The 24,012-nt window shown below is 42.2% G+C and overlaps 1 protein-coding gene across 21 annotated transcripts in view; it reads left to right on the top strand.

Annotated features, from left to right (window-relative positions):
* Positions 1–79: 79 nt before the first annotated feature.
* Mfsd13b (major facilitator superfamily domain containing 13B) overlaps positions 80–24,012 on the top strand; it is a 32,559-nt gene continuing 8,626 nt past the window's right edge. For 2 of the 21 annotated variants that reach the window (XM_006508264.4, XM_006508254.4), the window contains exons 1-6: positions 85–368; positions 6,598–6,773; positions 8,826–9,548; positions 13,018–13,172; positions 16,539–16,622; positions 17,733–17,855. In XM_006508264.4, the coding sequence (XP_006508327.1) occupies positions 6,624–6,773; positions 8,826–9,548; positions 13,018–13,172; positions 16,539–16,622; positions 17,733–17,855 (1,235 nt within the window). In that variant the 5' untranslated portion in view covers positions 85–368; positions 6,598–6,623. Of the gene's footprint in view, positions 434–1,130; positions 1,267–2,641; positions 2,804–3,899; positions 4,032–5,105; positions 5,132–5,818; positions 6,060–6,597; positions 6,774–8,825; positions 9,549–12,620; positions 12,988–13,017; positions 13,173–16,538; positions 16,623–17,732; positions 17,856–24,012 lie in introns of those variants that run through there. The other 19 variants (XM_006508265.4, XM_006508266.3, XM_006508268.4 and 16 more) reach the window with 17 other exon arrangements.

Genomic DNA, 24,012 nt, shown 5'->3' on the forward strand with positions numbered 1-24,012 from the left:
GCCGCCTATAGAGTGACAGCGACTTCAGCCAATAGAATATCAAAAAAGGTCGCGGGTCCGAGGACCATCAGCCAATAATAGCTTAGGAAGGAACAAAGGAGGCGGGGAAAGACGAAGAGGGTGCGGTCGGCAGCCCCTCCTCTTTTGTCTGCGTCGCGTCTCCTCAGTTGAGTGCACTCCAGTTCCGGAGTGTGGAGGTGGCTTTGGCGAACACCGGGTGCCGAGGACTACTAATTCTGGGCACGGGTCATCATCTTCCCACCCGAGGGTTTCGGATGCGGGCCAACTCTCCTTGGCTCTGCCCTCGGTGATGCTCGGAGGGAGACTCATGGTCCGTCGGGAAGTTAAAGCCGAGAGAACGCTACTGAGTGAGAGCTGCTCCTCAATCTTGGAGCCCTGGCCTTCCAGGGGCCTGGCTATGAACTCCTAAAAGGGCAGTCACCAACCCCACTTCACACTCCAGAGTCCCGGGCTGGCCAGTGGAAGCCGCCTCCCCTGAGAAAAGTTGCCACAGTTTTGCATAGAATTTCTTAAAGGTTCATAGAGCCCAGGATAAATACCTAAGATCAGGCATTGCACTTGGTGGCCAGCTTGCCGGCGTCAGCTTGTTAACACAGCCGTAACTACTGTTTCTTGGGTTAAACTTTTAATATATTTGGGTACCTCACTTAGGGAAACTCTCAGAGGGCAGAAAGGTCGGCGCAGATGTTTGGGATGTTATAACTGATAGCATCTACAGAGGACGGGAGAAGAACTGTGACAACTGAGGGGGGGAGGGGATGTTATAACTGATAGCATCTACAGAGGACGGGAGAAGAACTGTGACAACTGAGGGGGGGAGGGGAGTAATTACTCAGGTTTGGCAGTAGTGATTTGGTAGAAACCTCCTGAAGTTAACTCCTTCACACAGATCCGGAGTGTCACCCGAACTAAAGTGGAAAGCAGTTGAAAGTTTGCCTTATCCAAAAAAAGCACCAGTTGTGGCCTTAAAATAGTGTACTCAGATTACTATGGCTTAAAACAGGAGAAATTGCTAGGAAGAAGCTACAAATCCTCAGAGATACTTTTATTTCTCTGAGATCTCGGGTAATTTGGAGGAAGGAATACTTCACCCTAATTTCTTTTTTCAGTGCTAACGATGCCTTAGGCGTGCCACTCTCCATCATTCTTGTGGGTCCTAAGATGCTCCTTTTCAGATCAGTGTAACATGCACCTGTTCCTGGGAACATGGTCTTGTGAAGGTCAAGAAAGCCTCCCCATTGTGAGGTTGGTTTGTTGTTTGTACAGAGTCTCACTGTGCAGCCCCAGCTTTGCCTAGCACACTATGTAGATTAGGCTGGCTCTGCCTCCAGAGTGCTGGGATAGAAGGCACACAACCATCAAACCCTGTCCCTACAGGAATGTTGTTCTGGCGAGATTTTCCTCTTCATTCCTTAAGAAAGACTCCTTAATAGACCTTAAGGTACCAAGAACCTAGGGTTAGAAATCTAATTGTCTATCCACAGTTTGTACTAGCAAAGCAGGCGTTAGCTCACCACTTAGGGGAGAAATGACCTCTTTGCTCAAAGAGCTATGAGAATCAAAGAAACTGTGCCCAAGAAAGCTGTGTTGTTTCTAACACTTATTGTGAAGGGACTGTTAAAAAATAACAGCATCAAAATAATACACTTCCTTCTCTTTTTGCCTCCCTCTTCCTTTTTCTTTTTCCTGTTCTCCCGTGGTACTACCAAGGGCCCACTCACATGCAAGGAGAAGTTCCAAGCCACTGTCCCCAGCCCATGAGTATCAAAATAAGTAGTAATAGCAACAGATTGCAGTTTGTTAATGATGAATCCATGGTGATATAAATGAGAAAAAAAATTTCCTTATGAGGAATGCCAACCAAAAATGTAACAAAGTAATATTAGCCAGGTATAGTGGTGCCCTCAGCACTGGGGATGTGGAGACAGGAGGCATGTGAGGTTGATACCACCTGTGCTACATTGCAAGACCCTGACTAGGAAGCAGAAGCCAATCAAAATAGAACAGGCCAGATAGTTCAGTGGCTAAAGGTGCTTGCATCCTTGCCTGACAAGCTGAGTTGATGGCAGCAACCCACATAGTGCAAGGCTGGAAGTGACTCCCACAGGTTCTCCACATGTACCTTGTCACATACAAAACCCCCCCCCCCCAACACAAGGATCAAGTGTAACTTAAAACAAGTAGTAAGAGTAACAGACTGTCACCTCACAAGTTCCTTCTGAGTACAAGTACACCAAGAGGCAAGATGTCCCTAGTCAGCTTTTTGTTGCTATGTTTTAAAAACAAGAACCAAGGTTGCTGGTAAAGCTTCTTCTTCCAGAAATGTCAATATCTCAGCCCAGACACAAAATGAAGCAATGTAGAACCAATTACTGTAGTCACACAGAACGCTGTGGAAAGTAAGACAATTCAATTTAGGACTTGCAGGTGTGTAGCCGCTGAAGCCTGGAGTCATGCGTCTGACCTCAGTCACTGGTCTCAAAGACCAGGACAGCCCCATCTCAATTCCAAATTTGGGGTGCATGGGAATGTTCTTTAACCGTTTTCAAAGAAAAAAATAACACACCCTACAGATTTTATTCATTTTTGGGGGGGTGGGTCTATGGGTTCATATTTACAGATGCTATTTTCAGAGACCATTTTTTGTGTATGTTCTGCAAAACCCTCAACAAAAACTGTACTGAGAAAGACCTTGCAAGCAAAAAGCTCTGCCTTGGAAGTGTCTCCATGAGGCAATCATAAATGGCAGCTGCAGTGATGATAACCATTGGCTTAGAAGCAGGTTGGTGAATAACTATGCAAGTTGAGGCTAAACAGAGGGTTTCAGAGTTTGCCTAATTTACCAGTATATAGTGTATTCATCCAACCTTATCATGACTGTGTTCTATTGTTTTGTTGTTGTTTTTTGTTTGTTTGTTTGTTTGTTTTTCAAGACAGGGTTTCTCCATGTAGCCCTGGCTGTCCTGGAACTCGTTCTGTAGGCCAGGTTGGTCTCAAAACTCAGAGATCTGCTTGCCTCTGCCTCCTGAGCGATGGGATCAAAGGTGTGCACCACCAGCCCTGGGCTCATTCCAATGCTTTTTTATCTCTTTTCTATAAAACGCTTTGTGGTAAAGTCAGGTTGGCTTCTGAAATCCTTTGCTTTTGGCTGTAAAGATGAAACATTCTCTTCATCTTACATTAAAAATCATTTAAAGGGATTTAAAATAATTTTTAAAGATAGTAATAGCAGCTTTTAAAAGATGCAAAGTGACAATGAGATAAACCTTGACTAGGATGGAAGTAATCGAAAGGAAAATACTGCTGTGTCTTTTTTGTGGAGAATTAGGAAGATGTTATTTCCTCAGTATGTATAAGTAAAGAGTTTAGACACTTTTCCTGAAATGATACTAAAACTTTGTATTCTTCACTTTAGGCAGGTTGGGCATTAAACTCAATATTTTTGAAAAAAATTAAATTTGAGGAGCTTATGATACTTTGCAAAAATCTAAGTCTGTGACTGTCTCCCTTCTGACGTAATGACAGAGCAGTTCAGAAAGGCACAACATGCTTATTCTAGAAAGCCTCAAAAGAAGAAAACCACACTCAGAGATTGGTGGGCTAAATTTGTAACTTGGCTTTGGACTCTACTGACTTCTCTTGTTTTTGCCTAAGTGACAAGGTGACCTCTAGCTCCAGTCTTCATTCGAACTTATACCAAAAGTAAAGCCCTGGGGTGAAGCCTTCACCACTACACCAGCTTTTCTAATTTGAGAATTACCTTTTAAAGCCAAAAATGTTGACTGCCCTTGTGATACTGTAGTGCTTGTTCTTCTTAAGCCTTGAGGACCGCATCAGGATGAAATCAAGAACAGATTTGTATTTTATCACTAAAACAGAATTTCCGTTCATTTAAAAGACACAAACTACAGGAGGCTGAAGAGATGCTTTGTTGTAGTGACAATTTTGGAATTTTGGTTTCTTTGGAAGCACGGAAATGTTAGAAGAATATGTTTTCATTTTGATCCCAGGTATGGGGCTGGGGAGCTGCTTCAAGCAGTCGGAAGCAGCTGACTACGATTCGCCTTGTGCTCTAGGTTTTGTCAGCCACAGATAGTTTCTGTGATTGTGTGATATTTGGAATTCTTTTCCGAGGGTACATAAATGTGAGCACCCTGAGAAGGTGGGGTTGGGGTTGTTGGTCATTTAGGGAAGTTCTTTGTGGCTTGTTAATAGCTGTGGTCAAAGGGGAAAAAAAAAACAAAAACAAAAAACAAAAAAACAAAAAACAAAAGGAAAGAAATTAGAACCCCTCTCTCCCCTCTATCCTTATATCTCTTTTATCAAATGATATGGGGTGAACCAGGCATGGGGGATGGGGATGGAGTGGGAAAAGAATAACTCACAAAGTAGCAAAGACCAGCTACAACTCCTGGGTTAACTCTAGCATCAGGTTGATCTGATGCCTGTGGCTCTACAGTCACCTAAACTCAAATGCACACACCAGCCCCACCCCACACCCATAATTAAAAAAAAAAACACATAGAAATACACACATGGATAAAACGTTTTCATTGCTATTATTTACAGTACTGGGGACTGAACCTAGGGTCATTCTCATATTATGAAGGTACTCTACCAATAAGCGAAGCAAAAATATTCTTTATTAACCCACTAGTAGTGTTTCCCATAGATTTAATCACCCTTTTTGGTTTAATCTGTGAGACAAGGTCTCAATGTTTAACCCAGACTGATTCCAAGCTCATGATCTTCCTGCCTCAGTCCTCAGAGTGCTAGGATTACAGGTATGCACTAGTAAGCCCAGCTTAATAACCTTTTTTTTTTTTTTTGATAATTTTGGAACTCTGTGATGTATACAATTAAACTAATTCCTGGGTCTATCAGAGGGTAAGATTGGGAGTCAGTACTTGAAGGGGCAGGTTGATAGAGGTTTTCCTAGAGGTCTTGAATTCACTTCTTTGAACCTCTTAGCTCAGCACTCCAGAGTGATGGGATGACAGGTCTGCACCACCACACTCAAGAGGTTTTTTTTGTTGTTGTTTTTTATTTTTGTTTTTCATTTTTGTTTTTCTTTGTGGTTCTAGGGACCAGTAACTTGATCATCTGTGATGTAAGTTCCCTTCCAACTTGCCTTCCCTCTCCCTAAGAAACTGGGTACTGTAGCTTGAGTTGTCTGCTTAATTTTGTTCCTGATTCTCCAAGATTAGAGCAGAAGCCAGGGGATTATTCAAGCAAATAATATCCTCATTATGTGTAAATGTATCTATCCCCCAATTCAGTGAACCTATGGAGAGCTGGCGAAACTGTCTACCAAGTCAAGGATAATGAAAGTTGGTGGGATGCAGCAGTACATCCCTCTAATCCTTAGCACATAGGAAGCCAAGGCAGGAAGGTTCAGAGTTCAAAGCCAGCCTGAGCTACATCACCTTAAATACATAATCAAGTTTTTAAAAGAATCTGGGTAATATTCTTGCCTAGCATACACGAGACTCTGAACTTAATCTGCACACAAACTGGGCATTGTGGTGTCCACCTGTAACTCTAACACTTAGGGGGCAGAGGCAAGAAGTCAGAGGGAGTCCCTGCTCCATGGCAAGTTTGAGGTCAGCCTTTGAGTATGAGACCTTGTCTAGGAAAACAAAAACAAGATCAATTTACATCTCCCTACTGCTTAGCTAAACTCTCCCTATTTTCCAATCAGAAAGTAAGGAGATAGGCTATATTTAAGAGGGGTATCTAGGTTAGAAGAAAATATATTAGTTAGAACAAGGCTATATTATTTCTATATTCCTATTAGATATGGCCTTTGGATCAGAGTTACACAGTCTATCGAGAGAAGGCTAAGTAACTATTTTGCTGCAAGTGCGCTGAGGAATGAGCAGCTTGCCACAGAGAAGGACCTGCTGCTATTCCTTCTGTCTGGCTTTAGCTAAAGGCTGTCGTCTCACTGTTCATTTTCTGTTCCTCCTTCTCAACCAGGTAGGCTGATCCATAAGCATAGCTCCTTGACCACCAGCTAAGCATGTCTAAACTCTTGGGTAAATCTCACTTTATAATTTATAAGAAATATAAGAACGTATACAGAGACTGGGGGGATGGCTCAGTCCGTAAAGCGACTTCTGCAGAAGCATGAGGGCCTGAGTTCAACATCAGCATCCATGTGTGAAAGCAAGAAGTCTGGTGTGGTGGCGTATGTCTATAATCTTAGATCTTGAGAAGCAGATCTAAGTCACTGGTCTTGCTGAATAGGTGAGATGTTGGTTCACTTAGAGACCCTGTCTCAAAAAAGGTGAGAAGCAATAACAGAAAATACTCAGTGTTGATATGTGGTCTCTGTGTGTGCAAACACACACACACACATACACACACAAGAATAACATAGAGTCATACTGTATGCAAACTGGGGCTCATATAACATCTCAGAATGTTGAATAAGTATAAATCAGTAGATAAAGAAATCTAGTGATGTTCAGAGCAAGTATTTTTGGACTCTAAAATTTCTAGTGTTAATGGAATTTTTATTATCCATCAGCACTGCATGCAAATAATGAATTGAAACTTTTTTTTTTAACTCAGGGATGAAAACGTCCTCTGCATGAAAAATGACCCTTTTAAGTATCAAATCTGAAGTCTGGGTGTACTCTCTGATTACACTAGGAACTGAAATGTTAAGTTCTTTCTTCAGTTTCTACTATGTGAAACTTTTCTTGGAGGTATACAAGATTTCCAAGTCGGCCTTCTGCCAGGCCCAGGTGAGATACACTTTTTACTCCTTTCAATGCAGGACAGTGCTTCCTTCTTTATAGTGGTATGTTACCGTCACTAGTCAAAAAGTGGATTCTTTACATACCTGTAAGAGTTATCAATAAAAACGTGTGTGCTATGGTGATGCAAACCTGTAATCTTAGGATTTAAGCCAAGGCAAAAAGACTGTTGAGAATTCAAGGCTACATAGAAGGATCCTATTTCAAAAAGAGAGAGGGGGAGGGAGAAGAGGAAGGAGGGAGGGAAAAGAAGAAAAGGCAAAGGGATTTGCTGGGAGAGAAGAGAGGGAAGAAGAAAAGGAGACATGTAGTTATGATTACCATTGCGATGATAGAACACCATGGCCAAAACAACTGTGGAGGAAAGGGTTTGGTTTATACTTCCACACCGTAGTCCATCACTGAAAGAAGCCAGGGCAAGAACTCACACAGGGCAGGAACCTGGAACAGGAGCTGATGTAGAGGCCACAGAGGGTTGCCCCATACTGGCGTGCTCAATCTGCTCAAGAATGTTCCCACCAGCATGGACTGGGCCCTCCCACATCAATCACTAACTAAAAGTCTTGCCTGTATCCCAATCTTATGGAGGCATTTTCTCAATTGAGGTTCCCTTCTCTTAGATGACCCCAACTTGTGTCAAGTTGAAATAAAACTACCCAGCACAGGAGCTATACCTTGAAAAGCTTGGTGATATTGACAGATTGTATTATGTCTTGTCATGCATGAAGTAAATGGGGAGTTCTTATATTTTCCATTGCTTATTATAGAGCTACATATTTACTATGCTGATTTTGAGTTAATTTATTATTAGAAGTGTCTTAACCTTTCTTGCTTTCTCCCCCCCGCCCCACCCCCCGAGATATGGTTTCTCTGTGTAGCCCTGGCTGTCCTGGAACTCACTCTGTAGACCAGGCTGACCTTGAACTCAGACATCTGCCTGCTTATGCCTCCCAAGTGCATGGGCCACACCACTGCCTGGCTAACCATTCTTAATGTAGATATGCAAAATAGTATTTTGGAAGGCAGAGAAATGGCTTTTTTGCTTTTTAGAAAATATGGGTTTAGTTCCCAGCACCCATATGATGGCTCACAATCATCAGTAACTCCAGTTCCAGGGGATCTGATGCCCTCTTCTGGTCTCCATGGGTACCAGACAAACACATGGTTCACATGCATACATGTAGATAAAACATTTGTAGATGTAAAATAAATTAATTAAATAAAAATCTTTAATAAGAGGAAGGGCCTGAACTCCATGAGAAAGTGTGCCCCCCCCCCCCCCCGTGTGCCACAGCGGGAGACACATTCTGAGTTCCCTGGGTTGCTATGGTGCTCTACTTCATTAGCTAGATGAGTTACCTTCCCCATCCTCAGTATCTAATTTTGTAAGCTGGGAGGAATAACTCCCCACTCTCATGGAGAGTGTTGTTGCTGCTGTTTTTTTTTTTTTTTAAAGGATTTGACAAAGTAATACATGCAAACACTTGTGTTACACTTGAATATAAAGCAAACATGCATTGGCTTTCCAGTAGCCTACTGTCACTATTATTATCATTGTTGTTTTGTTTTTAGACAAGCTTTCTCCGGAAAGTATATCAGGCTGGCCTTGAACTCACAGAGTATCTGCTTCCTGAGTACTGGGACTAAAGGCGTGTGCCACCATACCCAACACAGTTAGTTTCAATTGAAACCGAGACTTTTCAGATTTAAATACTTCTCACAAGTTAAAAACAGAAAAACAAACAACAACAACTACAAAAAAAAAAAAAACAAAGCAGGGATTCTTTCTTCCTGCCTCTTGCCTTTCCTCTCTCTCTCACCCTCTCCCTCCTGCTCTCTGGTTTATGGTGTAGCTCAGGCAGGCCTTGGACTCCATGGTTCTCCTCCTTCAGCTCACAGGTGAGGTGCTGAGATTACAGGCCTCAGGAGTACTCAGCCTCAGGAATACTCAGCCTCAGGAGTCATTCTCAGCTTGAATGTAGTAGTCTACGCTGCTAACAACCATGCAAACTAATTTCACGTGTATTTGGTTCTCCCTAGGTAATTTTAATGATATGGAATATCCTGACTGACCTGAGTGGGTATTTCCACATGAGCTCTCAGTATGACTGCTGTCTCAGTTACCGTTGCTCCCTGCTTGGAGCCCTTCTGCACGCAGTGGCCTTCTTGCTCCCTTGGTTCCCTTGGAAACACTATAGAGAAAGTGACTGGCTTATTGGACTCCAGCTGGTAGCCTCCCTGTGCGCATTTGACAGCACCCACGCCTGGGTGCAGCAAGCCCAGTGGCGCCTGTTTGCAGAGACTTCCCCCAGGCAGGAGAGCAGGCTGCAGCTGACCAGAATTAACCAAGTGGCATCCCTGGTGGGCTCCGTCAGCATCCTTTTCTGTGGCCTCATCTCTCACAACATGGAAATCCTGCCCAATTTTCAAGCCACGTCTGTCGCCATTGCCTTCCTGGCATCTCTCAGCTTTTACAGTGGCATGTTCAATGTGAGACAGTTTGAGTTTAAAAGAAACCCAGAGGAAAACGTCCTCTCCGAGAGCGAACAGGAGTTGGCAAGGACCTCCGTCATCTTACTGATGAGACAAATCTTGTCTCAGAGGAACTTCTACCTTTTCCTCATCATGAATTTCTTCCAGGTCTTCCATTTGACCATCTTCAGTAACTTCATGATGATCTTTGTCGATAACCTCATTCCCACTGAGGCTCTCTCTTCTTCCGTAAGGAGCATCATGTATGGAGCAGGCTTCATCTGCCCTCAGGTATGTGTGAAGACTCTCCGTGTGTTTTCCTAATGGGACTGAAGATGAACCCTTAGCTGTCTGAGGAGATAAAAATGTTACTGATTGTTACATGTTTACTAACAAACACTAAGAGTCAGAGCCCAGTCAATGTACAGGGCTCCATAGAAACAAACAGTCAGAGCCCAGTCACTGTACAGGGCTCCACAGAAACGATGGGAGAGCAAATGAAAAGTGAACAACGGACGAGCATGTTGAGAGCCAAGCAGCATGCCATTTTAAAAAATGTATTCTAAAATTTTTTATTTACTTACTTTGTGTGTGTGTGTGCATGTGTGTGTTTTGAGATAGGTCTCACTGTACAGTCCTGGCTGGCCTGGAACTTGCTAAGTAGAGCAAACTGACATTGAGAGCCCTGTGCCTAGACTATTGTGTATATTTGTGTGTGTCAGGGTGGTCTGTGGTGGTCAGAAGACAGCTTAGAGGCCCCATTTCTCTCTCTACTCATGTAGGTCCCAGGGATTGATCTCAGGTGGTTAGGTTTGGTGCCAAGCCATCTCCACAGCCCAAAGTTTTAAATATTTGGCTTTGAATATAAGCATAAGCAAAGCTGTGGAAGAAGTAAATGGCTTCCTTTGAATGTATATTTTTGCTTTATTCAGTCATTTAAAGATGTATTGGTACATCATTTATTCAATTATTTTGTCAACTTTTTAATTGGTGTATTAGTCAACCTTCATATATTGAGTTGCAGAAATACTTTGTATATTCCGGATACAAGTTCTTTGTCAAATAATAGCTCTCTCTTTCTCTCTTTCTTGCTCTCTCACTCTTTCGCTCTCTCATAGTACTGTGGATTAGACCTAGGGCCTTGCGTAGTTAGTGCTCCCACTAAGCTAAATATTCAGCCAGTAAATAGTCTTTTCCTAAATATGGCCAACAGAATTCAACAGCCTTCCTCCTCAATCCCCCACAAGAACATATGAAATACAAAGCTGTTTTAATGTATTCTTCATTTCTAGATAAATGATACTTTCATGAGCTGAGAGTTGTCAATGTTTGACTAAATGGCTGTAACCCACTTTAATCATTGGGCATGGTTTCCCTTTTCTGAGGCTGACTGCACAGTGGAATTCATCTCAAGAGACTGAGAAAATGGAAGGAGAAAAGAAAGAACAAGACAGATCTGATGGTACCCAGGAGGTTGAGGCAGGAGGATTGGCATGAATTCCAGGCCAGCCTAGTCTATGGACTGAAAACTAATCTAAAAAAAAAAAAAAAAAAAAGCGCGTATGTGGTCTTCCTCCCGTACAGGTCCTAACCAGGCCCAACAGAGCTGAGCTTTTGGGATCCTGGAATCCAGTGTGTGCAGAAGGTGTGGCTGAGGAAATCAAGTCTTTTCTCTAATAGCTGTTTAAGAATTCAGTCAGTCATCATGCGCCCTTAAAAGAAGCAGATTAGTAACATCTAAGAGTAGAGCTTTGGAATCTCTCAAGGGAGAATGTGGCTCCCCTATTCAACTATGCGATCCCGAGGGAGTCACTGAATTCTCTGTGTCTCATTATCTTCATTTATAAAATTAAAATAAAAATGGGGTGGGTCTCCCACAGTCACCATGTGAACGACTAAAGGGCAGCACACTGGTGATGGGAGAGGGTTCCCAGCACACAGGTCACCCCCCCCCCCCCGGAAGTGCCGGCTCTTGCTCTCTCACGTGACTGGCTCAAGCTAGACACCAAGCTACAACACTGCCTTTCTCGCTCTGGGTGGCTTTAGATTCTGTGGGTGACTTTGCCAACACTCAGGTGGGATATGCTGTTTGAAGACTCCAGCTCAGGTGGACATATAAAAAGGAAGCCAGACTCTGCCTATAGAAGTCTTTACTTTTAGACATAAGTCTTTCTCTTCTGTTATCATGAACTTTTGTAGTAACATCCTTGGCTCATATCTCTGTACATATTAGACGCAAGAATAATAGCTGCACATTATCAAGTGTCTTATATGTTGAGTATGGACTTAAATAGGAGAAGGGGGAATGATAGTTATTGCTCATCGGTAGAGTGCCGTAAAATAGAGCAAAAAAATTGAGAGGGGAGAGGAGAGAGGATATAGACATTAGAAAATGTCTCGTAGGTGAAGTCGCTTGACTTTGAGCACACAGGCACTCAAAGTGGCCAAGTTGGAATTCAGATGTAAGGTCTCTGATTTCCAAAGCTTGCACTTCGCACTCTGTCCCAGATTCCTTGCGTTACTGACTGTCCTGCATGTGCCTGTGTTAGAGATTCAGACGAGGCAGCTTCACCTCAGTAAGTGGATGCAAGGGACTTGCTAAGACACCGCACACGCGAGCATCCTGGGTCTCGCTGGGGCTGGTTTCCTTCCCTCGAAGAGAAGCTTCGGATCTTGTCAGTCACTGAGCTGCTATTTTCAGCCTCTAGAAAATGAGCTCTCGTTTGTTCCTTGAAAGTAGAAGAGGAAGCCAAAGAGTGGGCCAGGAAGGAAAGGATGTTTACAGTCAACTTACAGTGTTCAAAAATTCCTCTTCTATTGTATGTACATACATTTGGTTAGAGGAAACTTCTCTGGGCTAAACAATGCACTTTTCATGTTGCAAACAAAGAGTGTTTTCAGAACTTTGTGAATGCGCATGAGTGCACATGTCACAGACTTTTTAGCCTAGAACAATGGATGTCTTCAGAACTGGCAACAAAAATTCAGGAAAGGGAAAAAGAAGTAAGTCCTTAGTGTTAATATGTTAGAATGATTAACATATATAACACTTAACCAGAAGAAATGGGATGCAACCTAGCCACTGTGTACTAGACTTCTGATTTTAGGGGAAGGGGCATTTCAAATCGCCTCACAGTGCTGGTGGTGAGATGATCAGTAAAGACCTGCCTTGGGTTAGTGCTGGCTTTAACCTCCAATTGTAAACTGTATATTTGTTTAAGTCTTGGATGAGCCTCTCATTTCCTGGGTAGTTGATGTGTCTTATGGAAATAGTAACCATTTCTTTAATATTCAAACAACACTAGTGCCTGCAGTTTTGTTTTGTTTTTTATATTCTTTTTTCTTTTCTTCCCTTTTTGACAGTGCTGAGGTAGAACCCAGAGCTTTATATGTGCTTCCAACCACCGACCTACATCCCCCAACCCTTCCATTTTTGGTGTATATGAATTAACAGCTGGGTGTAGTGGCTCACCTGTAATCCCAGCATTTGGGAGGCTGAGGCAGGAGGATTACTGAGAGTTCAAGGCTAAACCTGGACTACATGGTAAATTCTAGGACAGATGGGGCCACATAGTGAGACCCCCATCTCAAAACTAAACCAAACCCTGATCAAGACCGTCTAAGCTGTGATGCAACAGGTGGTGTAATCCAGAGCAACTTAGTTTTGTAAGGAGAGGCCGATTTTTGTCAGCACAGGTAAGCAGGACTAACGGGTGGGGCGGGTTCTTCTTTAACATGGTGTCGATCTCTTTTCTTGCAGTGCCTGGTACTTCTAGGTCAGTCCTGGCTGAAGAAATACGGTTATTATAAGGTTATCTTAATTTCTTTCTACCTAGAAGGGGCAGCCGCCCTTGTCATGTTACTTCTGGGACAGGAACACTATTACTGTTTGGCTGTTTATCTCACTGTTATCATGTAAGTAAATGCCAGGTCCCTTTCAGCATTGTCTCATGCTTTCCCAGCACCCTTCCAAACACTGAGCTATCTTTAATTTGAGTAGCTGGAGTTAGCAGCATGAGCCACCATGCCAGGCCTACCATATTTGATCTGAATGGCGTTTCTCATTTGTAGATGGGAACATTGTTCCTTTCAACGAAGTTGTTTGAATATTAACAGCTTGCATGTTGAAAGCGTTTCATATAGTAGATTTGTGCCAAAGATTGGCTCTGTTTAATAGCTAGGTTTGGTGGCTCAGCCCTGTAAATCTGGCAGCTAGAAGCTGAGGCAGGAGTATTGCCATAAATTCTAGATGAGCTGGATTACAGAATAAGACTGTGTCTCAAAATAAATAAAACCAACTTGTCAAAACAAACAGAACACAACAAAACCAACACCAATAACAACTCAACAAGGGGCTATGAGATAGCTCAGTTGCTAAACTGCTCTCCACACAAGTGTAAGGGTTCCTGGCACCCAGATAAGCCATACACAACAGTGTGCATCTGTAACCCCAGTGCTTGGGAGCGTGCATGGGCTGTGGGGTAGAGACAGCAAGATCCCTGGAGCTCACTGAGCAGCCTGTCTAGGTGAGTTGGTGAGCCCTAGGTTCAATGAGACTTTGTCCCCAAAAACAAGATAGAGGAGCTGGAGAGATGGCTCAACAGTAAGAGAGCTTTCTGCTCTTGCAGGAGACCCAGGTTCAGTTTCATTTAATTCCTATCACCCACATGGTGGCTCACAACCATCTTTAACTCTAGTCCCCAGGGATTTAGTGTCCCCTTCTGACTTTTGTGATCTCCTATACACTCATAGTATACATACATACACTCAGGTATATACACATACACACTAACTAAACAAATCAATAAATACATAAATTTTAAAGAAAGGGAACATGTACGATGACACTGTTAGTACCCATGCACAAACAACGTGCTTATTCTTACACACCTACACAAACACATACACCACACACAGAATAAATAAATGTTAAAAAAGAAAAAGTCAAATAACAACATCAGCAACCCAGGTATATGCACACTTATATTTCCAGTACTTGGGAGGAAGAGGCAGGAGGACCAGAACTTCAAAGTCATCCTTGCCTACATAGCAAGTTCAAGGCCAGCCTGGGCTGTGTGAGACCATCTCAGAAGCAAGCAAGCAACAAATGCTTCATATATTGCTGGAGTTGAGTGTGAAGTCCATGTGCACTTTTCATGCCTAGAATTTTTTTAAAGCAATTCCCCACCCTCCTGTCTCATTCTAAAAAACAAAAAACAAAAACAAACAAACAAACAAAACAAAACTTGTATGTGAAAGAGAGCAAGTATGTGGTATGTACTTGTCTTTCTGGGTCTGACTTATTTCCCTGAACCTGTACTCTACAGTTCCACCCACTTTGCTACTTCTGTCAGAATTTCATTCTTCTTTATGACTAGATAATATTCCATTTTATATACATATCATATTTTCCTTATCTGTTCATCCATTAATAGGCACCTAGGCTGGTTCCATATCATAGGAACTGTAAGTAGCACTGCAATAAGCTAGGCCATTTGAGTATCTCTTTGTCATCTGTCTCCTTGGGTATTATAAGAAGCAGTAAAATAGCCGGACCTACTGGTACTCTAGTTTCAGGCTCTGGATGAGCTGTAGGATCCCAGCCTTCTTCCACAGCAACTTCTCGAATGTACATGTTGGCCTGCAGGCTGTGGGAGCCTTTTCTACATCACCCACATTTGACTTTTGGTTTTTGTGCTTTTTTGACAATAGCCATTCCTTTTTTAAGTTAGGGCCTCGCTGTGTAGACCTGGATGGCCTGGAACTTTCCATGTAGATCAGGCTGGCCTTGAACTTCAAGAGATATACCTGCTTCTGCTTTCTGAGTGCTGGAATTAAAAGTGTGTGACACTATGCTTAGCTGATAATAATCATTTTAGCTGGAGTGAAATAATATCTAATATCTCCTGGTGACTAATTTAGCATATATTTATGGCATTTGTATGTCTTTTTAAAAATTTTTATTTTATATGTATGGGTAGTTTGCCTACATGTGTATCTGTGCACCACATGTGTGCCTGTGCCAGTAGAGATCAGATCCCCTGGCACTATAGTTACAGGTGGCTGTGAGCCATCATGTGGGTGCTAGGAATCTACTCAGGTCCGCTGAAGGAGTGTCCAGTGCTCCTAACTACTGAGCCATCTCTCCAGTCTGGTCATTTGCATTTGATGGAATTGCCTCTAGTTTCGGTTGTTTTGTTGTTGTTTGTTTCTGGTAGTTTGCTGCTGTGAGGTTCTTTTTAAATTCTTTATACATTCTGTATATTAATCCAGATGAATAGTTGACGTATAGTTTCTCCCACTTGGTAAGCTATCTCTTTACTTTTGATGTTTTTCCTCTTGCTTTGAAAATATTTTTTAGTTTCATGTAATTCCACTTGTTAATTTCTGCTCCTTGCTTCCTGTGTTTTGAGTATCAAATAAAAAAATAAATAAATCAGTTCATTTGCTAAACAACTTAAATGGATTCTTATTGCTCTTAGACTTACTCAATTCCTTGATGTGTTTTGCCTATATCTTCTTTTACATTAGTCTTTGTTTGTTTGAGACAGGCTCTCACTTGGACTTGAACTCACTCTGTGGTGGTTTGAATATGCTTGTCCCAGAGAGTGGCACTATTTGGAGGTGTGGCCTTGTTAGAATAGGTGTAGCCTTGTTGCAGTAAGTGTTTTTCACTGTGGGGTTGGACTTTAAGGCCCTCATTCTAGCTACCTGGAAGCCAGTCTTTTCCTTTTTGCCTTTGGAACAAGATGTAGAACTCTCAGCTCCTCCTACACCACACCTACCCAGGCACTGCCATGCTCCCTGCCTTGATGATAATGGACTGAACCTCTGAAACGTTAAGCCAGCCCCAATGAAATGTCATCCTTATAAGAGTTCCCTTAGTCATGGTTTCTGTTCACAGCAGTAAAACGCTAACTAAGACACACTCTGTAGCTAGAGCTGCCTTGAGCTGTTGATTCTCCTGCTGCTGCTTCCCACGTGCTGGGTGTGTATGCCGCTACTATGACCAGCTTTGCTTATTTTTCAAAATAATTTTACATGTATGAAAGTTTCACTTGTATATGTATACCTCGTGCCACAGAAGACAGAAGAGGGGAATGAAGTTACAGACAGTTATAAGCCACTATGTAGGTGCTGGGAACCGAACTTGAGTCTTCTTAAAGAGCAACCAGCTGTCTTAACCGCTGAGTCATCTCTCCAGCCCCTGTTGTTTTTGCTCTGTGCTTTGTAGTTGTAGAATGTCCATATGTGTACAGTATTTTAACTTTTTTTTTCTAGGGTGATTGTACATACCTCTCTTTGCTTATTTAATTTGCCAGTGGCGGACATGGTTGAAGCAGATTTACCGAAGTTTAACAGGCAGTAAGTATATTTATTCAGATACTAACTACACAAGGTCACACATAGGAATTACCAGACTCCCTACTGCTCAGTTATGCTGATACCACAAACACATGCCAGAGTAATGATCCTAAGGACTGTCTCTGGGACCAAGAGAACAGAATATCATACAATGTTCACATTTTTTCACTCTGGTCAACTTTTTCTTTTCTTGTTTTGCAATGGTGTGGATTGACCCTCAGGGCTTTGCACATGCTGGGCCAGTGATCGATCCTGGAGCTGCATCCCTTGCCCCTGTCCAGTGTTTTCCTGTTTCTGAAAGGACATCACAATTGTTATTGCTCAGAACCACTGAGTCATCAGGGCTCATGCCTGGGAACGAAAGCCCAGTCTCAATCTGTTTCATGCTGTAAGAATTTCAATGCTCTGGCATTTACCAAATGCCAACACACATAACACCATGTGGTTGTTTACTGTCAGATAAGCATAGGGACACCTTTCTGAAGCTCAGCCACTCAGTAGACTGAGGCAGGAGGATCACTTGAGTTCTAGGCTGGCCATATAGCAAGACCCTGTCTCAACAAATAGCTGTGTATTGTGACTCACACATGTAATGCTAGCATTGCAGAGACTGAGGCAGGAGAATTACCTCAAGTTCAGGGTTAGACTGTACTAAGTAGTGAGTTGAAGTTCAGCTTGGGCTACATTGTCTTTAAAAAAATCATTATCAGCAGCAGCAACAATAAATAGAATAGTAACAAAAGAGTTCTATTATCCTTAAAACTAAGAAATTCATATTTTATAATTGCTAAGCTATTTCTATAGTTGTTTACTTAGGTTGAAGGGAACTTCATGCATAAAGAGGCTCTTCAGATGTAGATCTGCATACATATTTGAGTATGGGAATACAACAGATGTGTTAGGATGGTGAGATACATCTTTAACCCCAGCACTTGAGAGGCAGAGGGAGATGGGTCTCTGTGAGTTTAAGGCCATCCTGGTCTATAGAGTGAGTTCCAGAAAACAATCTAGAGCTACATAATGAGACACGCTGTCTCAAAAGCAACAAGAAGAAATATACCAAATGTGATTTATATTGGTAAGGACCAGCCCTATTTTTGTCTCTTTCAGGCCTCCTTTTTCCTTGATGGTTGCTGTCATCAGTGCTTTATTTACCAGACCTGCCCAGTCGTTAGCTCCCATGTTGATACTGTCTAAGCTAAACCAGCATGAGCATGGAGAGGCGAACAACAGGTAGAGTTAAAAAAAAAAAAAAAACCTTTGCAGTCATGCAAGAAGTCCACCCTTGCCCATTAACCATTAAGAAACTATCTTGGACTTTGGATTATGTTAGCTATTAACTCACATAACTCAAAGGAGCTATAATAAAAGTATTAATGTTAAAGAGCCATGAGATAGCTTTAACACCATTATTGAAATCACATAGATGGCACATGTCTGTACCCTTCACACAAAGCTTAATATTGATTACACTTTCTAAGGTGTCTACTCACTCCCTCACTATTACTTCTTGTTTCTGAGGATTTGATTAAAACAGTACTGGGGATAAACGATGAAAAAGGAACCTCACAGGGCTCTAGAGATTATAAAATGCTGAGATAGGTCCCTACCAAGGGCTGGGAAGTAGCTGAGTGGTAAAACACTTACCTAGTACACTGAGAACTGTAGGTTTGATCTTCAACACCCCCAAAGGAAAAAGGATGCTACCAGAAGCACACAGGCTACTGTGACTATGTGAAGGAGCATGCCCTACCCAGTCTGCTTATGGTCAGGGAACACTCATGGGAGAGTGAGTCTAATGGTCCATGTGGGAAGCAGAACTGACAGCTTCCAAGACTGAGGGTCCCTGCTATGAGCAGGGGCTGTTCAGCCCTTCTGTAATTTCTTTTGTCAAGAGTTTTATAGTTTTCCTTATGCACATCTTGTAATTTCTTCAGGCTTATATCTAAGTATTGTATATTTTGGGGCACTATTTAAGTGACATTCCATGTGTTAAATAAAATTCTATTTGTTTATTGCTTGTAGGTAAGAAAGACAGTGACTTTGACATGGTACAATATTTTTTTATTCTTCTTCTTGGTTTTTTTTTTTTTTTGGTTTTTTGAGACAGGGTTTCTCTGTATAGCCCTGGCTGTCCTGGAGCTCACTTTGTAGACCAGGCTGGCCTCGAACTCAGAAATCCGCCTGCCTCTCTCTGCCTCCCAAGTGCTGGGATTAAAGGCGTGCACCACCAGACATGGTAGAATATTTTGCAGTCTTTTTATAATCACTTTTTAGTTCTAGCAGTTTCTTTTCTGTCAGTTTTATGATTTTTCTACATAGACAAATGTTTTTAAGGTTTGTTATAACTCCTCCCCCAATATTTTATTATGAACGTTTTCAAATACATGAGAACATGGAGAAAGTTCCATCGTGATTACCTGTAGCTTTAGCTGTCTGCATCTGAATGCTTGAGTGTCAGCACATATTGATCCACATCCCTTTCTTCTACTTCTCAATCCAGACATCTTGTTTTTCCTCACAAATTTTTACTATGAAAAATTTTAAACAGAAAAATAGCTTAACGTGCAGAGAAAACTCTTAGAGTAAAGAATTAACACTGTACATATTTGGTTCTAAAAAGTTGTACATTTGATTATTCAATGTGCAAAGAGACACAGAGACACAGACACACACACACACAGACACAGATGCACACACACAGAGACACACACACACAGAGACACAGGTGCATACACACAGAGACACAGATGCACATTCACAGACACACACACACACACATACACACACACACACACACATACACACACACACACACACATACACACACACACACACACACACACACACACACACACACACACACCAGGAACCATATGTACATACTCTAAGGCAGGAGTTGGTTCTCTTTTTCTACTATGTGAGTCCCAGATATTGAACTTAAGTTGTCAGGCCTGGCAGCAAGTGCCTTTATTCACCAAGCCATCTTACTGGTCTCTGACCTAGAACTCTTAATCCAAGTGCTGGTAAAGTTCATATAATCTGATCGCGTTTGTTTTTGTGGTACTGGGGATTACTTTCTGGGCCTTGAGCAGCATCCCCATCATTTAATAGAATCTGAAGGAACTCTTTCATAATCTCAGCTTCTCCATGTACTAGGTGACTATTTTACTTAGTGGGAAAGTTGCTGTAAACCAAACCTAGGTAGCATTAAAAAGCCTCAAGCAAGTTTGTGGTTAGGAAGCCATGATGACAGACTCAGTCAAAGAGTCTCACGGCCACAAATCACCAATTTTATCATTGTGACAGTAAGGGAGGAAGAACAGATGTGTCTCCCTTTCTCTAATTATCTGTGTTCTCAAAAAACATAAAGGCCCAACAGTCAAAATTCTCAACTCCATTTGTACATTAGCATTACAAGCTCCAATGGCCAGGTCACACCCCAAACCAGTTCAATCTAAAACTCTAGAGGTATGATCTAGCCACCAACATCTTCTAAAGTTCCCCACCTTTTCCCATTTGTGAAGCCAAACTAAAGAACCTAGAGATTTACAGTCTTGGGAACAGCGGCTCTGAGTACTAATTCTTGTTGGCTCAGCAACATGACACGTTGGCAGTCTGACATGTTGGCAAACTAGTTTCGTGATACCGAAAGCATTTATAGAGATACAAGCACACACAGGCACTTGGGTATCATTTATCTTTTAAGTGATAACTAAACCTTGGCCTCTGGTGGCCTCATGTGGCACATACTACCTGAAAGTCCAGAGGTTAACTGTAGTACTCAGCAGGTGTGCTTTGCTGAGTTGAGATCTACCAACGTAAATACATGTCACTCTTGCAGATAAGTTTTCTAGCATCTGATCTCTCTCTCTCTCTCTCTCTCTCTCTCTCTCTCTCTCTCTCTCTCTCTCTCTCTCTAGTGTATCTCTATGTAGTCCTAGCGGTCCTAGAGATCACTAAGTTGACCAGCCTGGCCTTGAACTCACAGAGACCCACCTGTCTCGCCTCTCAAGTACTGGCATTAAAAGCATGCACCACCACACCTGGTGATTTCAGTGTTCTTTAGAGCTGTTATTTCTGAGCTAAATGTAGTGGTAATGCCAGTACTTGAGAAGCTGAGTGAGGCAGGAGATTGTATGAGCTCTAGGCCAGGTTCGGCTACATTGTGAGTTCCAGGTGTGTGTGTGTGTGTGTGTGTGCGCGTGCGTGCGTGCGCGCGAGCAAGCGTGCATGCATATGGGTATACCTGTGGCTGTCAGAAGACAACCTGTGGAAGTTGGCTCTCTCTCTTCACTCTGTGGGTCTCAGGGATCAAACTTAGATTATCAACCTTTGGGGTAAGACTCTTCACCTGCTGAGCCATTCACAGGCCATGATATTTACTTCCTAAAGGATTCAGTAATACACTTAATTCTGCAAAAATAGAGTCATCGAATTTGTTAATAGAGATCTATAATTGGGTAATTTGAACAAGAAAACCAGAATAATCCATATGGGGTAAGATATTTCATGTAGTTATAGTGGAAATGTATGACCGTGCTTGGGTATGGTAGCACACATCTGGTTTTTTTGTTTGTTTGTTTGTTCATTTTGTTTTTGAGACAGGGTCTCACTGTGTATCCCTTGCTGCCTTAGAACTTGCTATGTAGACAAGGCTGACCCAGAAATCCCCTGCTTCTGCCTCCTGAGTGCTACTATTAAAGGGGTGTGCCACCACACCTGACAGTGAGTTTGAGGCTATCTTGATCTAAATAGTAAGTTTGAGGCCAGCCAGGGCTACACAATGAGACATTGTGTTAAGAAGAAAAGAAATAGATCATCAAATGTATATAATCTCCTGCTAAAAAATTACATGAACTCTCGGGATGTTGTCCAATGGTTAATCACTTGCCAAGTGTGTATGTGATTCAACCCCTAGCATTGCAAATATGAAGCAGATAGTTTTGAAATTATAGACCAAGCTGCCAGCATATTACACAAGAGAATGCACAATTCAGCTCCAGGGTGATATGGCAAACACCTCCTCCTTTCACTTGCTCAACCAAGTAGATTTATGTTCTTCTTGGCAGACACTCATTGAATTTTTGTAGTGTTAATACTGAGCTGAGAGCTAGAGTCCTAAGGTTTGTTCTTGTTCTGCTTGCATGGTGTTAGGGAGGCAAAAGGGCAAGTCCAGTATACTGAGCTAAGTCCAGAGGTGAGAGAAGCCACAACTACAAACAAACACAAGCCTGTGACTGGCTGCTTGCATGGGATGCAGTAAACACTCCAACTCCATGTGCAGGGAGTGCCCTGCAGTCCTGACCAAACTCCTGCTGCTTCATAGAACATTAGGAATACAAAGGTCGGGCTGGTGAGATGGCTCAGTGGGTAAGAGGTACCCGACTGCTCTTCCAAAGGTCCGGAGTTCAAATCCCAGCAACCACATGGTGGCTCACAACCATCCGTAACGAGATCTGACACCCTCTTCTGGTGTGTCTGAAGACAGCTACAGTGTACTTACATATAATAAATAAATCTTAAAAAAAAAAAAAAAGAAAGAAACACCTGTCATGCTGTGCCTTAAAAAAAAAAAAAAAAAAAAGGAATACAAAGGTCCATTTTCACCAGGGGTCATAGACTGTCAGTTTTATTCACTGGATTACACTGTCATCTACTGGTGTATTGTATATAACTGATTAATAAATAAAAATCATTAGTTTAGAAATAGTTTTTGCTTAGACCTGTTATACTAGCTCACAGGGAGACTGAGGCTGGAGGATTGCCATGAATTTGAAGACAGTCTGTACTATACAGTGAGTTCCAGGCCAGTCTGAACTGTAGTATGTGAACCTATCTAAAAATCCAAACCAAGCCGGGCGTGGTGGCGCATGCCTTTAATCCCAGCACTTGGGAGGCAGGGGCAGGCATATTTCTGAGTTCGAGACCAGCCAGGTCTACAGAGTGAGTTCCAGGACAGCCAGGGCTACACAGAGAAACCCTGTCTCGAAAAAACCAAAAAACCAAACAAACAAAAAAAATCCAAAACAAAACAAAACAAAAAGAATAATGGCTTCCTGTGATCTGGTTTATATATAAGCATGTTTGTTTCTTCCTTTTTTTTTTCCATTCTTTTTTCTTTTTCCATATTAGAGATGTGACCCAGGGCTTGGGGCATATTAGGTAAATGCTCTACCAATGAGCTCAACCCCAAGCTATACAAGTATGTCAAAAATTATATATGCACCATTCCTTCTGAACTCTCTATCCTACCATAAAGATACTTGTACATCCACATTTATTGTGGTTCTATTTATTATATATAGCAATGAATTAGAACCAATCTTTGTGTCCATCTGCAGATGAATGAATAATGAAAATCTGATACATATATAAAATATTATTCAGCTCTAAAGAACACTGAAATCACCAGGTGTGGTAGCACATGCCTTTAATCCCACACATGCCTTTATTCCTAGCATGTGGAAGCCAGAGGCAAGATTTCTTTTTTCTTTTTAATTAAATTTTTAACTTTACATTCCAGTCATAATTTCCCCTCCCTCCTCTCCTCCCAATCCGTCCCACTCACCTCACCTTCCCCCATTTCCCCCTCCTTTTCTCCTCAGAGAAGGCAGTGCTTCCCACAGCTATCAACCTTCCTTGGCATGTCAAGTTGCAGTAGGACTAGGTGCATCTTCTCCTATTGAGCCTAGACAAGGCAGCCCAGTTAGGGGAAAGGGGACCAAAGGCAATAGAATCAGAGACAGCCCATGCTCCAGTAGTTAAGGGTCTCACATGAAGACTAAGTCATACACCTGTTACATTTGTGTAGGCGGCCTAGGTCCTTCCCGGGTGTGTTCTTTGTTTAGTGGTTCAGTCTGTGGAGCCCCTATGGGTCCAGGTTAGTTGATTCTGTAGGGTTTTTTTTATGATGTCCTCGACTCCTCTGACTCCTTCAATCCTTCCCCTCCCTCTTCCACAAGATTCCCTGAACTTCGCCTAATGTTTGTCTGTGGGTCTCTGCATCTGTTTCCATAGCTGCTGGGTGGAGCCTCTCAGAGGACAATTATCCTAGGCTCCTGTCTGCAAGTAAAGGACAATATTGTTACTAGTGTCGGGGGTATGCTTTCTCTCGTGGCATGGGTCTCAAGTTGGGACATATAGGTAGATATGCACCATTTCTTTTTTTTTTTTGCTGATTTTCTGTCCTGAAGTTTCATAACAGATACCTCCAAACTTATATTCATGAAAAAAGTTTAGAAAGTGACTTTTTTTCTCTTCCAATGGCATAGTAGACAGCATGGTCTTCAACAATAGCAAGAACTCAGAATACGGAATGATTCTTCTCAGAGTGAACCACATACAAATTCTAAGTAGCCTTAAGGTTTGTGTTTTAAAATATTTATTT

This window comes from Mus musculus, chromosome 7 (assembly GCF_000001635.26).
Source record: "Mus musculus strain C57BL/6J chromosome 7, GRCm38.p6 C57BL/6J".
In the NCBI taxonomy this organism is placed as follows: domain Eukaryota; kingdom Metazoa; phylum Chordata; class Mammalia; order Rodentia; family Muridae; genus Mus; species Mus musculus.